The following is a 22,250-nucleotide window of genomic DNA, read 5'->3' on the forward strand; positions in this document are numbered from 1 at the left end:
CTAAGCTCCATAATTCTCCCACTATAGACAAATTTTGGAGGGAATATATCAGGAGTCCTGAGTTTATACACCAGTGTTGTGACCTTGGGCAAGTCACCTACCCTCCGGGCCTCAGTTTCCCTACATCTGTAGAACAGAGTGGGTAGCAGGGTGTGAAATGACAGCAAGGCCCATCCCCTGCCCTGGCTCTGACATTCTCTGTCTGGATTCGTTTCAAGGGGCAACGGTAACCGCTGCCTCCTGCAAGGTGAAAGAGACACTGAACATCCCAGTGCTGCTCTGGGCTTCTGCTGGGCAGAGGGAAATCAGCCCCTAAACTGTTTTCGGAGCTAGCCTTATAAAGATTAAGCAACTCTGAATGTCTAACAATCGGGATGTTTAAAATGTTCCTAAGTCCACATTGTAAACAGATGAACACTTGGAATTCACCTAAGAACATTCTGTAGCCTTGAATGTGGCTGGTGAGTCTTCTCCACTTCCTCCCTCTGCTCCTTTAACTAATCTACCCATGTAAGCAATTATCAGGCTGCAGAAAGTAGAAGCCACACAGGGCATTCAAAATGTAATGATGTAGGGGAATTAATTTGGTATTTTTACAAATGATTAAAAAAAATGTGATGTTGAAAAACAATTTGAGGTGATAAGTGGGCAGGAGTAGCAGCGGGCTTGTGCTGCTTCTGCTTCTCCCTGGAATTTCATTGGTACCTCTGTACTAGTGGCCTGTCTAGGGTGCCCAGTCAACCCCTCCCTGGGGAGCCAGCTTCTCCTGACCTACCAACTCCACTCTTGTTCCTGGCAGGACAACAACAGAGGCCACAAACTCACTGACTCATCGTCAGGCTGGCTCCTACCAGTCCCGCCTGACCTCACACCTGGCTCTGGAAAGTGGTTTCTTGCCATTACCACACTCACCTCTCAAACTCCAACAGAAACAGCCACGACTTGTTCCCAAATCCTGACACCTAAGCAAGGCTGTCCTGATCTCCTGTCCTGGACTCGTACTTCTTGTTGCACGGGACGTGGGCTTTGTCACAGAGCCTATAACACCAACTGATGGAGGGCTGGGTTGCTTGGCCTCACTCTCTTTATCCATCCATGTGAACTTCTGCCAGCTGCCAGGGGGCAACCACTTAGCAGCTGTCACTAGACAAGTATCACCAGAGGGCCATCTACTTGATTTCTGCCAGCTGCCAACAGCTCAACCCCACCACTCCCACAAAACACACGCGCACACACTGGCTCCCTGCCGTCTGCCTGGTTTCAAGGCTCAGCCATCCTCAAGCTGGCCTTAAGCAATCCCCAGCTTCCTCAGGCTGGGGTGGGGTAGTGACAGGGAATGTCAGAGCACATTCTAGGCATGGGGACAGCGAGGACACGGTGTGGCACTCGAGCAAGGGTCTTTAGAGCAGAGCCTAGATCCCCTGGGACAGCACACGGCCCCACTCTCACAGGTCTGTCTCTGCTTCAACTGGAAGCGGCTCTGCTGACCACAGGGGTTCCTATTATTTTCTATCCTCTCTCCTACGCACAAGTTAAAAATGGGGCCGCCTCTTGCCTGAGGGCTCCCTAAAATTCCACGCCATCAGCAAGTCCCAAAACATCAATTTAAAGAACATTTTGATCTCACTTTTAATGGCTCATTCAACTTTTACCACTGCAATGTGGGCTGCCGTTTTTTCTATATGTTTGTCTTTTGTCAGTATTACCTAATCCTTCCCCATCTAGATAATCTGTAGACAAAGAGGATTGGACTAAGAAAATTTTTTTTTGCTTTAACTTTCTTATAAGTCTCCCAAAACTATCTGATAACCAGTAAAAATAATTATTGCAGATTTAGTCCAGCCCCCAGAGGCCATATGTTCTTTATGATTGCCCTGTTCCACCCTCTGTGGAACAGGCCTTCCTGCAGGGCGGGACTGCGTGCCACCGGCCTGGGGGCCCCCGTGGTCTGCAGGGAGCCCTGAGCCCTGATTTCACCTGTTGCAGGGTTTGCATAATGTGGGATTTTGACCCCCTTTCGAAATAAAACTATTTTTGATGGAGGAAGGTGTTGTGTTCGTCAAGTGTGCGTAGGCAAGAAAAAAAGGCTGATAACCACTGGAATGAATAAATATATAATTTTTAAATGGTCTTTTAAAATCATTTCAACAATGACAAGAAGCAAAATTAATTCATCCACTTAATAAATTTTTATCGAGTCCCCATTAGGGAAGGCATTGATATCGCAACGCTGTTAAGAACGTTTTTGTAAATGTTAAACAATATACTAAATAAGAAGGAGGAACTAGAAGAGAAAATTTCCTGGGTGGGAAGCATGGCTCTGGGCCAGGCGCACGCTGCTCTTGGCGGCCAGCGGTCTCCCTCTCTGCCCAGCATTTTGGGTCCCATCCTGGGGCCCAACAGCACCAAGAAATGTTAAAAATTAGTATTATTCTGGAAAATGTTTCTGATGATATTTAAAAGAGCCAATGATATTTAGGACCATTTACATATTGGAATTGTTAGTAAATTTCTTTGCTGGATATTTGTCTAACCTGAGGCTTTTTGAATGATTTACAATGGTGTTTTTCTTGAAAATTTAAAAAATTACAATCCCTTTTAGCATATATCTTTTTTCCTAAGGGTTTTCATTGTTTTACTCCTCTACCGTAATTAGGAATTAGGTGAATTTCTAGTGATGGGGGCTCTAACTTCCTCTGTTGCGAGGTTTATCTTTCCCTGGGGAGCTGATCCTGGTACTTAGAGCAGGAAGGCTGTCAGGCAGGTGCCTGATCTTTCTCTGACTCCCATATGGTATATTACCTTCTTACTGCTTCCCATGATCACACTGATTGCCAGCAGCACTTTTTTTCTCCTCAGAATGAAATTCCAACTGAATGAAGTGGGTTAATGATTCACTGTCTTCACGCATCTCGGCCACATCTGCTATTCTTTCCTGAAGCAGTTACGTGGGTCTGAGATGAGAATCCTTCCTAGGTAGGTACTCGGCTAAAAGTCTTGGGGGGTGTGAAAGAAAACTGCCCCCAGTGCTCCCCTGCAGGGTGAAGGGACACATCTGAGGGCAAAAACTGCTAGAGAGATGCCCACCGCTGACCACGTGGAGGGCAGGTCAGCAAGGTGGAGAAGGCTTTCCCGCCCACAAGCCTCAGTCTCGGGCCACAGTTTACAATTCCAGAATGTACGTGAATACAGGTTTACGTTCTCATAGTGCAGAGAAAATGGTTAGATCCAGACTGAGATGTTTTCTCCTTCTTTCATCAGTTCCAGGAATTCCTATGTCTTCTGCCATCTGGGACGATCAGGACAACTTTGCTGTCCACAGCAGAATTGGACTGGCAAGGTCCTGTGTGATGGCCACTGACCCTCCAGGATGGCATCTGCTTCATTTGCCTACAGGACCGAGAAACCTCTTCTTAGGAGAAGTGTATGTTCTCCACAGCCGACTCAGACCTCCTCTTGCGCCTCCTTGACAACATCTTTTCTCGAAGTGCACCAGGTCCCTTATTCTACAGGCAGGACGTCTGGCTTCTTCTGTGATGGGTAGCCCAGCATACAACAGCACTTCTGGAACTTGAGCGCTCCTCAGCATCCCGAGGGCTTCTTAAACCCAGTGTGAGGCCCGCCCCCAGACGGTGCGACTCGGTAGGCCTGGACCGGGGTCTGAGAATTTGTGTTTCTAAGAAGCTCCCAGGTGGTGATGACGCTGCAGCTCCAGGGACTGCACTTTGAGAACCACTGATGTTCGAAAACCAGTTTCTAATGACTTTCCCACACTTCTGAGCATTTTGGTGAAGGCGTTTTGATGCCCTGGTTTCCCCGGCTGAAAACAGGAATAATCCCCCCAGCACCTGCCCCCCTAATCCAAGAGTGTTATGGCTAGAGCTGCCTCCCACTGAAGCCTGCAGCTGAGCTCGGGGAAAGCGTGTTCCCAACACTTCACGACACAATCAAACCAGCACACATTACAGCGCATCTGCCGCAAAGGCACAGGATGTACGAGGTGTGCTGTTTCCCTTCCTTGCCTGGCTGTTCCATGGTGTGTGTTCCACAACACCCGACACCTAGCAAGCCCTGCATGAGGAAGGGTGGACGCTCTCATGTCGCACTGAGAGACCTCACTGGGGACCTTCCTGAATCGGCATCATGACTGTCCCCCAGCATGTGCTGGGTCCAAAGCAGATGGCCACATACTTGTTTTTACAAATAATCACATGCAGTCAGCACCCTTAATTTACTTTTTAAGGTATGGCGATGGCATACACCAACATTCTGGAGAGTGGCACTGACATCTTCATCATTTCTCAGAATTCCTACCACCTGCTGTTCCCTCCAAAACACTTGAGCCAGGCACCTGTGGGCAGCCTTCTCACTCCTGCGTCATCCCACCTGTGTGAGCTCCACCCAGACAACCCGATGTCACCTGTTCCATGGACTACCTTCCTGATTCTCCACCCTGAAGTTTTCCTAGATGTTTTCTTAACACACACCTGACCCCCAAACACAGTGACCCAGGCTGTGCCTTGCACAATGGCTCCTGGGTGAAGGAGGCACTCTGTCACTGAGCCGTATCCTGGAGCAGGCTGCAGCCACCTGGAAGGGACACCTTTGGTATGACTGTGCAGTTAGAAGCAGCAGCCCTTCCAACCAGCACCCTCTTCCATTCTGGCATCACCTGCCGCCTCCCAGCATATTTAGGCAGAGTTTCTCTTAGATTCTTCCTCCCTCTTGTATTCTGGATCTTGAATCTTTCCCCTCTCATTTGTTTTCTGTGACCCTGGAAGAATTCCACATTTATTCCGGAAGAAGGATTGGTCAGTATGACTTCCTTCTAGATTAACACCGAAACTCTGGGGCCCTATCTGAAGTGACAATGAATGCTAGAGCAAAAGGATGAAGCAAGCATCTCTCTTCGGTCCCAGTGTCCTGAGGTACAAAGGCCGTGTGATCTGAGCCTCAGGCCGTGGCATCCATCAGTGGACTTACCCACGACCTCCGGTCTTACCTTCAGATAAAAATATTCACAAGTACCCACTCTTCTTCTCTTATTGCGTCACAACAATGTGCCTAAAGTTGACTCTGCAAAGCATGCTGCAGTAACAACATCTGAGCAAGTGCATCCTTCCCTTCTCTTGGGCCACTCAGCTTCTGAAGCTCTTCTTTTACCTAAAGCCCACAGGAAAACAACAGCTGGTGGGGCCTGGACCTGGAAATTATGAGCATCCCCAGGCAGCTCGTGCAATGACACTAATCTCCTATCTTGGCTCCACTTGCTGGGGCACGAATCATTCACGCATCCCATCCTCCCCATCTCCAGCATCCACCTGTACCCACCACAGCCCCTGCCAAACCCTGTCCAATCCCCGGGCACATCACACCTCTGCTGCTGCCACCTCTTGCTGACTGGCTCCTCCTGCACTTCCTTCCAGAGCACTCTGTAACTCTGTAGCTGCCGTATGGCTGTGTATTAATCGTGCCTTTTTATTTCTTGTATTTTCTGATGTTCTGGGAAGGAAGACTCCCCCTCTCAGGGTGAGCCAATTCCTAGAGATAGCAGACAACTCACCTGCAAGCTGACCTTTCAAATACAAACCATCTGAGCCAGAGCCCACACCCCACCACCTCCCTGACTGGGCTCTCACGCTCTGGCCCACTATTGCCCTGCCCTCACCACCCCAGGGCCAGACAACTAGAGACAGCCCCTATGTCCCACAGCCCACTGAAATTACTCAAACTAGCCAATCCTAAGTCTGATTACCCTGCCTCACCCCTTCTTCCCCCCAACAAAGAAACCACAACAAAGGCTCCTGCCCATGGTTCCCTCCCTCCCTCAGCCTCCTGCCTGACCCTGGTGCATCCCCATGTGGCCCCTCACAACGTGGCGTGCCCCCTCTCTTAGGAACTGAGAGTGACAAACTGTCCCCTCAGTGGCCATCATCTCCTGATCTGTTGGCCTTGCCACGCCTGGATAATAATAAATCCTACACTTTAAAACAGGCTGTGGTTTCAATCAAACCTCTAAGCTCTTCACAGTGGCTCCTCCATTGCCCTCAAGATCAAAAACCTCCCTCGTCAAAGCTCTCCCTCAGCTGGTGACCTCATCTCTGTTAGCCTGCAAGCTCCACCCGCAGGGCAGGACTTCACGCACCATTCCCAAGCTGGGCATCCATGTTCCAGCGGGCTCTGGTCTCCCCACCTCATGGGCAGTCACTGCTCTCTCTACCCTCGTGTGCCACAGCAGATCCCCAGCACGTCTTACAGGGGCCACTTCCAGGATACACCTCAAGTCAGACCTCTTCCGGTGGCCACACTGTCTCTCACAGCCCAGCAGTGAGGCAGCCACTCTGCCTGCCCCACGTCTCGCCCACCCTGCGACCATCCGCCACACAGCAACAGAGAAATCTTCTCAGGGCACGAACCAGAGCATACTCCTCCCCTGCTTAAACCTCCACTGTGTTTTCACAGCTTTTAGAATACACCCATTGTGCCCAAGGCCCCACATGGTCTGACCTACCCACTGTCTGAGCCTGTCTGTCGCCCCCACTTGTCTCTCGTGCTCCAGCCACACTGGCCTTCCTCTTCCAGGAAAAGCCAAGTGAAGCCAGCTTTTGCCCAGGCTGTTCTCATTTGCCTGGAACTCTTTTCCACCCAGCACTCTGTGTCACTTCCTCAGGGCTCAGCCCGAATGCCACTCCTTCAGAGGGGCCTTTCCTGACCACCCGGCTTCTTCCTCTCCATCCCACTGTGGTATTTCATTTTCCTCATAGTGCTGGTGATTTGAAAGCAAACGACTTGCTTGTTTATGGGTTTATGGTCTGTGGGCTCTCCCCAACCCACATGCCCTACTGGATTGTGTATTTCAGGTGAGTAAGACAAGCTCACATGCAGGTGCAGTATCTACAATATTTAGTCTCTAGAATAGCATTTGGCATGGGGTAGTGGTAACTAATGAAACTTTCAGATTGTTCTATTTTCTAGAGTTCCTGAGATGCAAACCCCCCAGCTTATAGTTTTTGGCCCTTACAACGGAGCTCCAAGGGCTCTGTGAATTTTGCCTGTGAGCTCACCCTTGGCAAGAGTTTTCTTCCATGTGAGTCTTCGTGCCCGGCTCCAGGGATTCCCCATGGGAGGTTTCATTTTTGACCCTGAGGTCCAGTGCGCTTCACTGGTCCTTTCACTAATTGCTCAGCCTTAGAGAGCAGCTGGCATTTGGAGCACACAGGCATGTGTGCGCAGACGTGAAGGCTCCAGTGTCTCGAGGGTGAATCTTTTCCGCCCGTGGTCCGGGGCAGTCAGCCAGCTGTGGGGCTGAGGCCCCGTGGCAAAGATTTTCTGGTCCTGTTATCACTCTGGGCAAGATTCGAGGAGCTCAGGTCTAGGTGCAGAAGTGGCCTGAGATCTCAGCTCCAGCCCCCTGAACAGGTGTTAAACCCGAGCTCCTTGGGGCTCTTTCTGGTTCAGACACACTGCGGGCTGCTTGTGTGTCACTCCTGCTTGAACGCTCTCCTCATCTGGCCCTGGGGACTCCCCTCTCTTGCACTGGAACTCAGCGTTGTGTATCTTTTTGGTTAATGTAATATCTTATCCAGCATGTGTGTGTGTCTGGAGGGTCCCTGTCAGTCCGGCCACCCTCTGGACCAGAAGATCCCATCCGGCTGACCTCCGCTCCTTTGTCTTCACTGCCCCTAACCCACGACCCTGCGTCTCGGTGACTCTGCGTCGCACAGTTTGGTTTATGGTCCTTGTTAACGCTCTCTCTTCTGTGTCTGCTCTTCAGAGTTACTCCAAAGTACTGAGTGTGCTGCTGGGCACCCTGGGGCACACAATAAATACTTGCTCGTTACAGGAAAGCGAGCGACTGTCAATGTTTCGTCACTGAGAGCTGGTTGTGCAGGCTGATGGTGCAGCTCACTCCCTCTGCCCAGCAGCCACTTCATCCATCGGATGGCAGACCCTTCAGGAGCCACGAGCTTCCTACCGCGACAGGGGAGGAAGGGGGTAACCAGGGAGACGACAGAGAAGGGGAGGTCGCCATGGCCTTCAAAAGTCAATGGTTCTTAGGAGGCTTTCAAGGCTGGTAGGTAAAGGGGGAACACGCCTCTCCCCACTGACCTCGTGAACCTGCCCTGTTACACCCAGGCTTCTGGACCCGTTCAGAGGTAAGAGAGCCAGAGTGACAACGCAGCTACTGTTTATGAGCACATGCCACAGGCCAGACATGCGCCAAGCACCTTAAATCGTAATATAAATTAAAAATAATGACGGTCACAGCAGTACATCTGCACAAGCAGAGCAGGTCTCCCCAGACCGGGTGCCAGAGCTGTGACCACACGGTGTCAGTGCCTTGGGATGTCCGTTCATCTGTCTGTCCACACACATATTTCACTTTTCAAAGTACCCTGGATCCCCTTGTCACTATAAAGTTTTGTTTTTATATTTGTGTGTTTCAAAGAATTTTTTCTTGGGGTTTATAATATATTTAACAGAATGACTATCTTACCTGGCTTGTCATTAAACCCTGATATAGTTTTGAAATTTAAACTAAAAAAATAAGAGGAACAAACCCCCAGCTCTTTCCCGCGTGGGCCAGGCCCCAAGACTTCTCCAGGAAACCCTTCTCTGCCATTTCTGTCAGGTGTCCTCCTACCTGGGACAGGTGGGAACAGAGCCTGGGCTGAGACTCAAAGCCTGGAGGAGATGGAGGCAACTGTCTGCCCTTAAAGGAGTCTGGGTCTCCCAGAGGCTGGGCCCACCTGCCACCACAGGCCTCCGGCCCCCTGAGTTGGCAGCAGCACCCGCGCCCCTGGGTGCTGTGGGGGCCAGTGAGTGAGAGGAGGTGGGTGGGAGGATGCCAGACCTGCACAGAGAGTCTGCCAGGCGGCCGGGCTCCTCCCCTAAGGCAAGTGTCTCTGGTGGTTGCGGACAAGGGACAGAAGCTGAGGGAAGGTGGTAGACAGCACGGTGTGTGGCAAGGGCAGGCCTGGGTTCAAGGGCCAGCTGGGTGACCTTAGTTTGGTCATCTGTACAACGGGGTGATAAAATAGGAAGAGTGAAGCATCTACTATTTGTACAGTGCTTGTGATTTATGTCTGGTGTAAACACTACATAAGCATTTGTTAAATAAATAAACGCCCTTGAATTCTAAAACAAGCGAAGCCCAGCTCCGGAGGCCGTGGCAGGGGAAGAACAGGAAGAGTTTCCTTCAAGATGAGAGGCAGAGCTGGCCCATCCTGCCTTGGGGAACGGATTCCACTCTGCCTCTCAAGACCCTGCTGGAGGGAGCAGGATGTCCTGAAATGCGCACAGCTCCTGCTGAGGGGTGTGACGCCCAACCTCAGGCGGAGAGGGCTGGAGGAGGCGCTGGTAGAGGGGCACAGTGTCCCAGGAGGTGGCCTTTTCTTCATCTGTTACTGCGGCCCCTGCGGTGCGGCTGGCTGCCGAGGTTCTCGCAACACAGTAGGCGAGAGGCGATCTGCCTGCATCTCGCTCACCATTATCTCCCTGCTGGGGGCGGGGAGAGCAGATGGGGGGAGGGCAGGCCCAGCACTGCATGTTAAAAGGTAGGTGCTTTCTTCCCCTCCCTGGCCCCTAGAAAGGAAGCTCAATTAACAGCCCTCTCTGCTCCAGTGAACACTTAAGGCTAAGATACAACTGACTGACTTCTTGCCAGAAATTTGGTTTTCATTAATGACTAAATAACAGAAATGCAGTATAGTACGTATAGTTTACGCTACAGTATCTTGTACTTGTGGGTGAGGTGAGGGTGTTGCACGGAGACGGGATGGGAAGGAAGGGAGAGAAAGAGTTATTTATAAAAGGGGTGGAACACACATTTTGTTTCCTAAGCATCTCTCTATCCAAGAGCAGTGGTTTTCAAACGTGGCCAAACAGTAATCCCCTGGGAAGTGTTTAAAAATCGAGTTGCCAAGGTCATACCCTCTGGGCCAGTGTGTTTCGTTGTTTTTTCCTAAAGTCAGCAAGCCAAAACCTAAAAGTTACACATGGTTCTAAAAGTCCTACTGGACTCATCTAGAGCAGAGGTGGACAAACTTTTCTGTAAAGGGCCATATAGTAAATATTTTCGGCTTTGTAGGCCACATAGTCACTGTTGCACCTGCTTGACTCTGCCATTATTACATGAAAGCAGCGCAGATGACGCATATGGAAACATGTGAGCATGGCTGCGTTCCAATAAGACTTTATTTACCAAAACAGACAGCCCACCGCTGAAGTTCGCCCATCCCTACCTAGAGGAGATAAGGGGCTTTTCTAAATCACTCCTTGAGCATCTCTGTACTTCCACCCCCAACACTAGAACTCTCCCTGAGCAGATCCACTCACGAATCATGTCAGAATAGCCCAGGTGTCAGAGCCAGCTGACGGAGGGCAGACCGCTGGTGCTCGGGAGACGGGTCCCTGGGGCACAGCCCGTCTTCTGTCTACTTTTGGGTATGTTTGAACACCTCCCATGATGAAACGTTTAAAAAATGACATTTAAAAAGAGAGGAAAATTCTCTCACAAAAAACCCAAGCTGAAACTAGCAGGAAGTTTGGGGACTGTGGGGCCCCAGTCACATGCTCCACCTGTGCCCTCCCCTGGGCACCCGGCCTTCAGAGAGAGCTGGCAGATGCGCCGGCGCGAAGCCTGTGGCGGATACTCACGACCAGTAGAGCAGCATGAGCAGGAAGGGGCAGATGATGAGAGCCTGCAGCACCTGCCAGTCCCGGCACAGGGCGGCCAGCCCGGGCATGAGGAACCGCCCCGCCATGGCCACGAAGCTCGCCACCATCGTGATCATGAACCGTTTTCCAGGGGGGCACAGCTCTATTCCTGGAACACAGAAGGGACAACAGAGATGTGAGTGCCCCGCCCGTGGCCTTGGGGAGCCTGAGTGTGCTGGGGCCAGTGACTCCTCAACCGAGAACCCTAGATCGTTTTCACTTGCTGGTCCCCACAAGAGCCCCACACAGTATGTCAACCTTGACACTCTCGTTTTCACAGCTGGACACGCTGAGGCCAGACTGGGAAGGGAGTGAGACTGTTGGCTCAAGGTCACAGAGCAAGTCGGTGGCAAAAGAATGTTGTAGCTGGGAGTTGCTTAGCCCAGAAACGAAGAAACGCTGTGTGCACGGAGATAGTTTGCAGCCGTGTTCTTCCCACGTCCTCCGCTCTCTGGATGTTCCTGAGCTTGTAGTAGAGTGGGTTCCCACTCATGCCCATCCAGTGCTGTTCCTTCCATCCATCATGCTGTCCTGGGGGCCCCTCAACCTCTGGACACGGCACCAGGTGTCCATCTGCTCACTCCCACCGACCGGCACTAGCCCTCCTGGTCCCAACTCCTGTGCTCCTTGGAACTCTGAGTTCCAGGCAACCTACTCCCACTGCGACACCAAGACAGACCCGTCACATCTCAGCTTATCTATTCGAACAAGACAAAAACCAAACAACAATGCAGACTCGGGTCACAGAGTAGTGATCTCGCTGGAAGCTCCTCCTCCATATTGGAATGCTGTTGCCCCCCGTGACATGGGTGTGTCGTGCATCCCTTTCTCTTTCCGTACGAGATAGACAGCTCCTCTGGCAGGGGCATGTCTGATTCATCTTCATAGCTCCAAAACAAATCTGCCTTCAATAAATGTCTCCTGAATGGAAAGACACCACCGACCCCCCTGTTTGCAAGAACCTGTGCTCTTCATTTGACCTTGAATAAAAATGATAGTCACCAGGGGCTTGCCCAGTGGTGTAGTGGTTAAGATTGCGCACTCTGTTTCGGTGGTCTGGGGTTAGTGGGTTCAGATCCTGGGCATGGACCTACACACAGCTCATCAAGCCACACTGTGGCGGTGTCCCACATACAAAATGGAGGAAGATTGGCACAGATGTTAGCTTGGTGACAATTTTCCTCACCAAAAAAAAAAAAAAAAAAGATGGCCAGAAAACGTTAAACTGTAGTAGCCAAGTGACAACTGTACAGCTTTACTACATGAAATCCTGTAATAAAGGTCTTCAATACGAGAAAATGCAGCTGGGTTTTATACATTTTTTTCCTCCTACAGAGCATGTAAATTTGTTTGCTAGTCTTCTTCTGCAATATGTAGTCTTCTCTAAAGCTTGCTTGCTCTTTTTTTAAGCATAGTTAAAATGATTTTTAAAAAAAGAAGAAGAAAGACCCTCAGGGAGGATACCTCTTATGCCTCAGTGTCTGGAGACTGTGGATCAGATGCTCCAGCCCATCTGCAGGGTGTCTAGAGACCGCAGCGCAGGCAGGAGGTGGAAAGGCAATAAGAAGGGCAGCAGTCTAGAGGGGGGAAGAGAAAACTTACACTGGCTGCGGGACAGAATAGAATCAGCCCGACCACAGAGCGCACTACGCCAGCCAGTACCTATACCAGTTCATTGGCTGGAAAAAATAACAAAGTCACCAGAATTCCCGTTCCTGCTGTGCCGCACACAAATAGATCGTCATCACAGATACTGAAGAGCGAGAGGGAAGCCCAGGCTCACTGAAGATCGCTTATAAAGAACTGTTTGCCATTTAATTAGGAAGAAAGGATTAAACAGCCCTCTCCTGGCCATTTACGGTGATGTTGTTCCTTTCAATGCACAGGCTTAAAAGATTCCTTCCTAGTCGGGCTCAGGCGCTCACAGAGGATCTGGCATTTCTGCTCTGAAAAATAATAAAGAGATCAGGGTCTTCCTAGAAAAGACTCACAGTTGCAGCTTCTAGTTTTCACTTATTCAGCTCAAGCACCAGATTTGCTGCTATGAAACCAGAAATCTGCATTAGCTGGGATGAGTTCAGAGCTCTGGGGCTCACACAGGCCAGGGTCAGATGAGAAAATGTTGCACTTTGCCGCCCAGGTGACCTTCAAACACCCTCAGACAGATGACATCAACACAGCACAATGGCTCCACGTCGGTGGTGTGCTGGTCTGCCGGGCACTGCACACAGTTCGCCATTCCCTCTCACGACCTCTCTCTCCAATTGTGATACAATAAGTATGGAAATAGTGCAACTACAATCCCTTACCACAGCCCCGCTTTGGGACATCTAATCCCACACCCTAATCTACACTGTACATCACACACAGGGTTATGAGGCCACTGTCCAAAGCAGGGTCTAGGTTTGTGGATGACAAAGGAAAATTGTCCCTTAATGAGCACATGATTCCATAGTCTGACTTCTCACTCTCCTCTTGATGCAAATGAGATGCTGTGACCAGTACACACATTAGTGTTACTGTCACTAATACAATGATTAAATTGTCACAGCTTTCTTCTGCAGGATTCTCTCCCTCCTCTCCTGTGAGTGGTCTGAGCATCCTCTAACTCCTAGTTACCTGGACCTGAAGCACCAGCATCACCTGAGAGCTGATTAAAGATGCAGAACCTCAGGCTCCACTCAGACCTACAGAATCAGCATCTGCATTTTAATGAGATCCCCAGATGACTCAGTGAGAAGCACGGCCTGACTACACTCCCCTGAACTGTGAGCATCACCCACAGCACGAGAAGTGGTTTTGCCTCCCAGACACACATCTATGAGAGCTGAATAAGTAAAATCATTTTCTGACCTCTCCACTCCTGTTTCTGCTAGGAATCCTAGCAGAGATTTTCCTTTATTTCATCAGGCAGAAAAACATAGAGCAGTGCAGCAGATATATGGCACCTGAGCATTCCTGCTGGGGCAATGGAAAAACACAGCGATCTGACACAAGGACACAAGTACAACAGTGGCAGATGATGACCTTTTTGCCTTGATTCACCCGAAATTTTCTCCAAACTGCCTGAAATCAACTATGTTCTGAAGGTGGCTATAAAGATGTTTTTTTTAAAAAAAGCAATTATCAAAGAACTGCAGGCACTTTAGGATTGCCATTAATCACACATTCCCTTTGGATGATGAGAAACCAGCTTTTCCGAAGTGGCAGAGGAAGAAGTGCACCCGAACATCAAAGCCTTCAGTCTCGGCATCGGGTAGGAGCGGACGGGGTCCGTAGGCAGATGGCTTCTGCCCACGAAGGGCCTCCTCCCAGCGCTGCAAACAGCAGCAGCTTGTGAATGTCCACACGCCATGGAGATGTCCACAGCCACCTGGCCAGTGCCACTGGACTTGGTCTTGAAAGGCAGGGAAACTCGCCACCAGCAGGGAATGGTGTGCCCAGTCCAGCCGCCCCTCAGGCCTTGGGCACCGTGTGGAACAGGTCACCACAGGCAGGTGTCCACAGCTCTGAGCTGCCAGCCAGTCAGCAGCACCTGTGGAAGGCCTGGGCTGTCCACTGCGTCACACTTTTTGGAGCCACTTTCTTTGCCAATGGGGCCAACCTGAAGTCATCCTAGATTTTCACTTATGGTCAGCACCCTCCCCTTCATTAGGTAAGGCAATTAAGGGTCACAAAAGCTACCATCTTAGGTGATGCCTCATAGATCCAAACACAGAAGCATCTCAAGTGTCCAGTGTGTAGCACTGCCACCGCTGTGGTTAAGGCCTGGACTCTGGAGCCAGACAGCTTGGGTTCGAATCCCACCCCAGCACTTGCAAACTGTGACCTGGGTTCAGTCACCTAGGAGTTCTGTGCCTCTGCTTCACCATCTGTAAAACAGGCTTGTAAGTGAGCTCCTGCAAGTAATATCACCCATTATAACCAGACATAACAGGGTAGTTATCGCCACGTCTTTCTTTGGTCTCATCTGACCTCAGGAGTCACCTGATCTGGTGAATTTAGGGGAGGACTGAGACTTGTTCTAAAAGACTGAGAAAGAGACACAACCTACAATGAGAATCTCACTCCTTCTTCTCTATATATTTCACTTAATGGAGATTCTCTCAGACCTAGAAACAACCCATCAATTAAAAGACAGAACTAAGTGAATCCAAGAAAACCACATCAAAAATTTCCATTGTTAAAGTGACTTTTCCCCTAACACCCTACGGGAGAAGGCTTAAAAGCTGTTCTTACAAGCTCGATATACCGTGTTCATAAGCAGAGAAATTACTGGAGGTTATGAGAATTAAACAGCATGTAATTAAGACTTAACTGGGGCACTTGGCCTATAAAAATACAGGAGCCCGTGATCCCAACAGTGTGGCCCTGAGGCCCTGCGTGAGCGCGGCTGGGAATGCGGCGCTGGGCTGTGACTAGGGGAACATTTGCTTTTCGGAAGCTTTCAGATTCTTAGAACTTCCTGGAGGAAAAGAAAGTTGCTGCTCAGATCAGTCACTTCAGGTGTCAGGGAGGAAGACCCGAGGGGAGCGAGGCATCGAAGCTTGGGGGTCATCAGCCGGCCCCACAGTGGCTCCTGGGAAGGAGGGTGTGAGGGCCGGTTTGATGTGTCAACGTGGCTGGGCTACAGTTCCCAGGTATCCGAACCACAGTAACCTGGGTGTTGCTGTCAAGATCTTTTATAGATGTGACTGTCTACACTCAGTTGACTAAGTAAGGGAAGCTATCCCAGGTAATCTAGGTGGGCCTGACCCAATCAGTTGCAAGACTTTAAAAACACAGCTGAGGCTTTGTTGGGGCAGAAGAAAATACCCTGCCTGTGGGCAGCAGCTAGCTTCACCTCGTGCCTGAGCTCCAGCCTACCCTTCCTGCTGGCCTGCCCTACGGGTTTCAGATCTGCTTAATCTGCCCTCACAATCATCTAAGCCAAGTCCTTGCAGAAAATGTCCTCCTGGCTCTGTTTCTCCAGCTGAGCCTTGATGCAGGGTCCGGCTTCCTGCACTCACGCTGGGTCACACAGGGCCCCCTGAAGCCCTGTCTCAGGAGCTGCTAGCCCGGCCACCTGGCCTTCCTACAGTGCTGCCAGCAGGGACCGGCGCCTCCTGGCCCCACTCCTCTTCCCAGGCCAGCCTGGACCTGGTTCCCAGACTCGCAGGGCACTGCCAGGCTCAAGGAGGCATCCAAGTCAAAGTTCGTGAAGGCGGCAAGCACCCTCCACTCTCTGTTTAGTGCAGAGATGGCCCTTAGAGTTGTTTCCAAGACGAGACGACACGACAGCACTGAGAACAGACAAGGACATGCGGCACAGGCATCCCCCAGCAGAGGGAAGCTGGGCAGAAAGAAGGAAGCTGAAGAGTCAGGGAGCAGGACATAAGAATAAAACTGCAGAGTTCAGACAGGATTTTGTCAACTGCGGAAGAAGGAGAAAACACCATGATGGCTTTTATCTGCTTCGGGAGCACAAAGGTTAGGGAGAGGGTGCTCTGTTCCACTGACCACCTCCCCACCAGGAATTCGAGGGCCGGTCTGAACAGGGAACACACATCTCCTCACAGCCCCATCGGCTGGGAACTCCGTGATCCTACACCACAGCCACTAAGAGGCTTTCTATGCAGATGGACCAAACTTCAAACCCTCTCCCACTTGAAGTGATGGCGTCAAAGCTGAATGAGCTGAAATGCGCCACAGGGCCTGCATGAAGGGTTTCGAGGGTATGGGGCGCCAAGGGTGGGTCCAGGTGGCTCCATCACCCAAGTCCAGCTCCACTGTGACCTCCGAACCAGGAGCTCTTGAGTGCGGCCTCTACAAACTCCACGGGCTGCTGACAGGGCACTTCTGGGGGAATCTGGCTAGTTGGGAGGTGCTACAAGGGGAATCTAGAAGTCAGGTGACTACTACAGAGAAAAACGAAGTTCTTCTAGCAAACACCCCCGGACCTGTCCACCAGGAACGCCTCCAGACAGAATGTCCTCCTGTGGCCCAGACCAAAAGCACTGTGTTCTCATTTATTCAATCTGATGGGTTTTAAAAGCCCATGGTTTTGCTGGTATTGCCAAAGAATGACTTTAGAAACTCCTAGCTTATACAACTTAATTTAAAAAAAAAAGACACGCTGTTCACATAACACAGAGTCTCCTGTGGGTACACGCAGCTCAGCACCAGAGCTGAGCTCTGTGGCAGGACATGCAGAAGCCTCTGGGGAAGGGGCACGAGGTCAGAGATCACCCCTGCCCCCCGGCCCCCACGTCACAGGGGTCTGCCTGCCAGTTGAGAGCCAGTCTGCACATCCCCTCCCCTCCCCCACCCACCAGCCCATTCACCTGACTGCTTGTTCACTGGATTTGGGGATGATGATTTTTTAATTTAAAAAAACACTTTTGGAACCAGTCTTGAAAAGACATGGCCCATCCTTCTATAATATGTAGTGAATAAAACACAACCTTTAATCTTTTTAAAATATATTTTTAAAAGTCTGGGTGTATGTGTGCTGAAGTCTGTACTTTCCTGGGATCACTAAGTGTTCCTAGCTTCTCTAAAATGAGTCTATAGGATCTTTCTGGATGGGGGTTGGCTAGCAGTGAAGAAGCGTGTGAGGTGGACTGACAATATTTACGCCAGAGAACGAGGAACCATGCCTGCAGGGGAGGCAGAGGCCCAGGCTGTGGGCTGACGGGCTCCTCCATTCCTGCCTCCTCCCGGCGGTGAGGCCACCCAAGCTCTCTGTGCTCCTGCTCCCTGCTCCACGGAGCAGAGTGTCATCGTGCCACCACACCGTCTACCCGCTCTAGGAGGCCTCCTGCTTGCCGCTGTCCTGGCAGACCTCAGGCGGCCTCTGAGGCTCACGCCACAAGAGACTGACTCCAGTGAATTCAGTTCTTCCGGACGGGACCTTAGGAGCCTGTGTTTTAGGCAAAACTTGGGCAGAACTGACTAAAGCGATGCGGTGCACAAGCCCCAAATGACAGAATCCTCATTCTGCAAGAGCCCCTGCTGGCAGGGAAAGCCGATAAGGCCACCTGGAAGGACGAAGAGTCTCTTCTGGGTGAGGGTCCCTGTCTCTCTCCCTGACACCTGCGCCCCCTGCAGGGCTGCGCTCCAGCCGGAAGCCCCGCCCAGGCCCAGCATCTGCGCTGGCCCCTCCCCCGTCCCCTCCCCGTCCCCAGGGAAGGGCAGGGGCCTCTGAGCCGGGCCAGCTCGGCAAGGGTGAGAGCGCTGTCGCCATCCCCACTGCCTCAGGAGAGCCAGCGTGCGCCTCTGGCTGTGCTGCCCGGGCCGCTCTGACCCAAACCAAGACCCGTCTCGGGTAGGAGGAGGCAGCACACTCGCCGGAGGAGGGGGACAGGCAGCCTGAGGGAAGGAGGCGTCACCCCAAAGTGTCTAAGCACCACAACTACACTCGTTCCTGGACGCCGGGCACGAGAGACCCATCCACCCAGGGTGCCACTGAACGGCTGGCTGGCCCCACACGGGCAAGCCACACAAAGCCCACTGGGCCACTGGCAGCAAACTGCAGAGCCCGGGCAAGAACACAGGCCATTCACAGGCCCCTCTTCCCGACTCGCTGCCTTTCGGACTCGGCCCACTCTCCGCATCCTCGCCTGGCCCCCTCGCCTGGCCCGGCCCTCCTCTGGTACCCAGCAGGCAGCTTGGCTTTGGGGCACTGCAGAAAACCACCGAACGGAGGAGGCCCTGCTCCCTCCAGGCGACTGACCTCCCAGCGCCTCTGGGGCACTGCCCCTGCCTCACTTGGGCACTGGCTTCCTCCAGCCTGGCTCCGGCTCAGCCCCAGGGCTGCCGTTGCCCACTTGGAGGCCACCTGAGGCCCCTGCACGCAGCCCTGGAGCCGCCCGGCTCCTCCTCGCTCCCTGGGCAGCAAGGGGAGGCCCACAGAGATCTTGTGCTCCTTCCTGATGTCTGCGGCCTCTCCTCTTCCCTGCACCTCCTTCCTTCCTGCCACTCACCACGCCGGCCTGGAAGTGGATGCACCACTCAATAATTACTGCCCTCACTGAGGACACAGGGCCCCCGGAATCCTGAAAAATAGACCTCTGGGCACATGATTGTGGAAAGGCCTGAAATTGCTAGTCATATAGACACAAATAGCATTGAAGGTATGACAGTCAAAGGCTGCTATTATCACAACAGCCCAAATCCTCCCTTCCCCATGGAAATGCCCTTTCCCTCGTAATTTAGGACCTGTTGGCCTAAAGGAATGGTCAAAAGAATCTGAAAGGCTGTTTTCTCCATTTAGAGAAAGAGAAAATTAAAAATACAGAAATTTAAGGGCTGGCCTGGTGGTGCAGCGGTTAAGTTCGCAGGTTCTACTTCAGCTGCCCAGGGTACAGGTTTGGATCCTGGGTGTGGACCTACCCACCACTTATCAAGCCATGCTGTAGCAGGCATCCCACATATAAAGTAGAAGAAGATGGGCACGGATGTTAGCTCAGGGCCAGTCTTCCTTAGCAAAAAGAGGAGGATTGGCAGCAGATGTTAGCTCAAGGCTAATCTTCCTCAAAAAAACACCAAACAGAAATTTAAGTATTTCCTACAAATCACATTCCAGGCTCTGCCACACATGCAGACATGGATATTTAATGTTCAAATGCAGAAACACTGAATGGATCACCGGTTGAGTACCTATTTGTCTCCAGAGCTGGGCTACGTGACAACTCCCACTCGCTGCGGGCCAAACGCTTCCCATGTTTCAGGAGGTAAACTCATTTAATCTGCACAACAACTCTATGATGTAGGTATTGTTTTCAATGCTCGTTTTACACAAGAGGACCCTGAAGCTCAGAGTGATTAAGTGACTTGTCTGAGATCACACAGCTAAGGAAGAATGAGATAGGAACTGAAGCCAGGTCCCCCTGTGGGGACCCCACTCCTCTGCTGCCAGCAGCAGCTGCCTTCAGATGGCAGCCCTGGTGAGCAAGCCCTCCTTCCATGCCCTGACAGCATCTAAGCTCTGTGGAGGTGAAGGTGTCTTCAGCTCTGCCGTTCTTTCTCAGGGCCAAGGTCAGTGCCTGGCACACAGAGGGCTCAGATACCTGTCAGATGAAGAGCTTTAGGATGCATTCCTCCTGACTAGCTCAGTCCCTTTACCTGTGTTCCCCTGGCCTTTGATTTTACAGTGGAATCAGCCAGAGCCATGGTGGCAGCGATCAGTTAGCACATCTGCGGACAGCAGTCTTACACGGAGCCACCAAAGTCCACATCATGGGCCACGTATTCACAGGCCGATAAAGATTTGGGGAAACAAGCATAAAATCAAGCTGCCCAATATGAGCCATGAAGTTCAATTTCCTTTCCAGATAACAAATTATTTGTCACCTTTTTTTAAACTAACATTATGGTTACTCAAAACGAGGAATAGGGATTTAGAGTCTCAGTAATGTTTCTGCTCAGCAATCTCTTCTCTTTAAAAGCAATGACTGATGTGCAGTAGCATGTGCTGAAGAATTCAAACTAACACCACTCCTGGTCCTCTGGTATTTAATCAGAGCAGAAAAATCCCAGAAGAGAAATGACTTCAAACATCAGAACAGCCTCATGGCCACGGAAACCCTTGCATTTCAGGTCTGCAGAGCAGTTTCAAGCCAAGGGAAGGGGCAGAGGGGAGGGTGGGTGGTTCAGGGTCGAGAACACAGTGTAGAAATTACCATCCAGCTCTTCCAGCTGCCAGTTCCAAAGGATCAGTTCTCACTCCTCATTTTCTCTGGGACTGTCCATTCTATGGATGAAAATTACACTCACGGACTCACCATGGCTGCGTAATTAGATTATGCATCCGAGCCAATGGAAGCCTCACAGGCCTTCAGATTCCACACCTCAGGAGTGTGCTGAATGGAGCAGACCTAAATTACTTCCACCCCTGCCCTGCGACAGCATGCACTGAGCTCCCGCCACATGGGCAGGGAGGGCTACCCAACTTGTATTTCTCATCATCAGCATTGTCCATACTGTCATTATTTTTCAAGCTTGGCAGTCAGTCAGGGAATCAGCGATTGGTTTATGGTAAATAAGATATATCTCAACCTGAATTCATAGTATTATTACTGTATAATGTTTAATAATAGCAAATGCATTTCACTCTTTGGCATAATTTTTCTAAATAGGGAAGAGTTATTAGCAATAAGTCTTTCTAAACAAGGCATTCCTTTTTTATTATTTTCTCACCTCATCTTCTCTTCATCTGCATTTAAAAAACTGTTTCTTTTGAAAGTTCACACATTCACAAAGATGAGAGAAAGACTACTGTGTAATAAATCCCCATATACCATCTGCTAGGATCAGCACTTCTAAATACAACATACAAATATATATCTCTATAAGAAGGACATTTTCTTACATAAAGATGATACCATCATCACATCTAACAAAATTAATAATAATTCTTTAACATTATTTAATATCCAGTCTGTGTTCAAATTATTCAATTACCTAAAAAAAAAAGTTTCTTTAATGGTTGTATTTTTTAAAAAATCAAGTCCAAACAAGATCCATTTGTTGCATATCTCTTAAGTTTCCTTCAACCCAGAAACCACTCTCCCATCCCCTTTGACTGTCTTGTCGAAGAGGCCAGATGGGTTCTGGTTTTACGTGACTTCTTTCCCACGGTGGGGTTAACTTGTTCCCTCACACCCTGTTTTAACCTCTAAACTGGAAGCTAAGCCTAAAGGTCGGGCTGGACTCAGGTTCAGCGTTTGTGGCAGGAAGCGTTCAAGGGTGGGCCTGTCCTTCACGCTGAGGCCCCTCAGGAGGCGCACCTACTAGAATGAGGCTACTATGGATCAACGGGGTCAAGTGGGGGCAGCCCAGCCTCCCATCCTGAAGCTGTTCACCATTTCCCGACTGGTTTTGGCATCCTTTGACGATCACTGCCCATGTCAATTATTTCATTAGGGGTCCAAAATGGTGACTTGATTTTCTAATTCCATTATTATTCCATTATTCCATAATTCCATTATTATTGTGCATTTTTTTCACTTTGAATTATTTTGTAAAGACGGACTTTTATTCACCAGCGAGGGCTATTTCTTTACCTGGAAATATAGTTAATTCAGAAGAGGCAGCACCATCCAATTGTGATCACTTTGGGTGATGAATAATGTCGCACGTCCTGTCACTCTCCAATGGCTCCCGAGGCACTCAGAGCAAAAGCAAAGTCTTTCACAAGGACTCAAGGCCTCAGGTGATCTCCATCCCTCCCTCACCCCCCGGATCTCATCATCTGCCACCTTCCCCCTTGAGTGCTCCGTTTCAGCCACACTGGCCTCCTTGCTGTCCTTAATGCCTGTCCCTGTGCCTGGAACACCCTTCCAGAGAGTTGCATGGCTCCCTCCTCTCTGTCTTCAGGTCTCTGCCCAAGTGTCCCCCTCTCAGGAAAGCTCCGTCTCATCATCCCAGACAAAAGTGCAATCCCTACCCTTTCCCATTTCCCCAAGTTCTGATGACTCCACGTCAGGAGAGCGTCTCCTCGAGTGGCTCTCAAGTGTGGGACCCGCACCAGCAGCACCAGCATCACCTGT

General features: G+C 50.6%; 1 protein-coding gene across 4 annotated transcripts in view; it reads right to left on the minus strand.

Moving 5' to 3' along the window:
* Window positions 1-22,250, minus strand: part of SLC22A23 (solute carrier family 22 member 23) — a 157,898-nt gene that overhangs the window by 27,236 nt on the left and 108,412 nt on the right. For all 4 annotated transcript variants that reach the window (XM_070583977.1, XM_070583978.1, XM_070583979.1 and 1 more), the window contains one exon: window positions 10,660-10,828. In XM_070583977.1, the coding sequence (XP_070440078.1) occupies window positions 10,660-10,828 (169 nt within the window). The remainder of the gene's footprint in view (window positions 1-10,659; window positions 10,829-22,250) is intronic.

This window comes from Equus przewalskii, chromosome 19 (assembly GCF_037783145.1).
Source record: "Equus przewalskii isolate Varuska chromosome 19, EquPr2, whole genome shotgun sequence".
Taxonomy (NCBI): domain Eukaryota; kingdom Metazoa; phylum Chordata; class Mammalia; order Perissodactyla; family Equidae; genus Equus; species Equus przewalskii.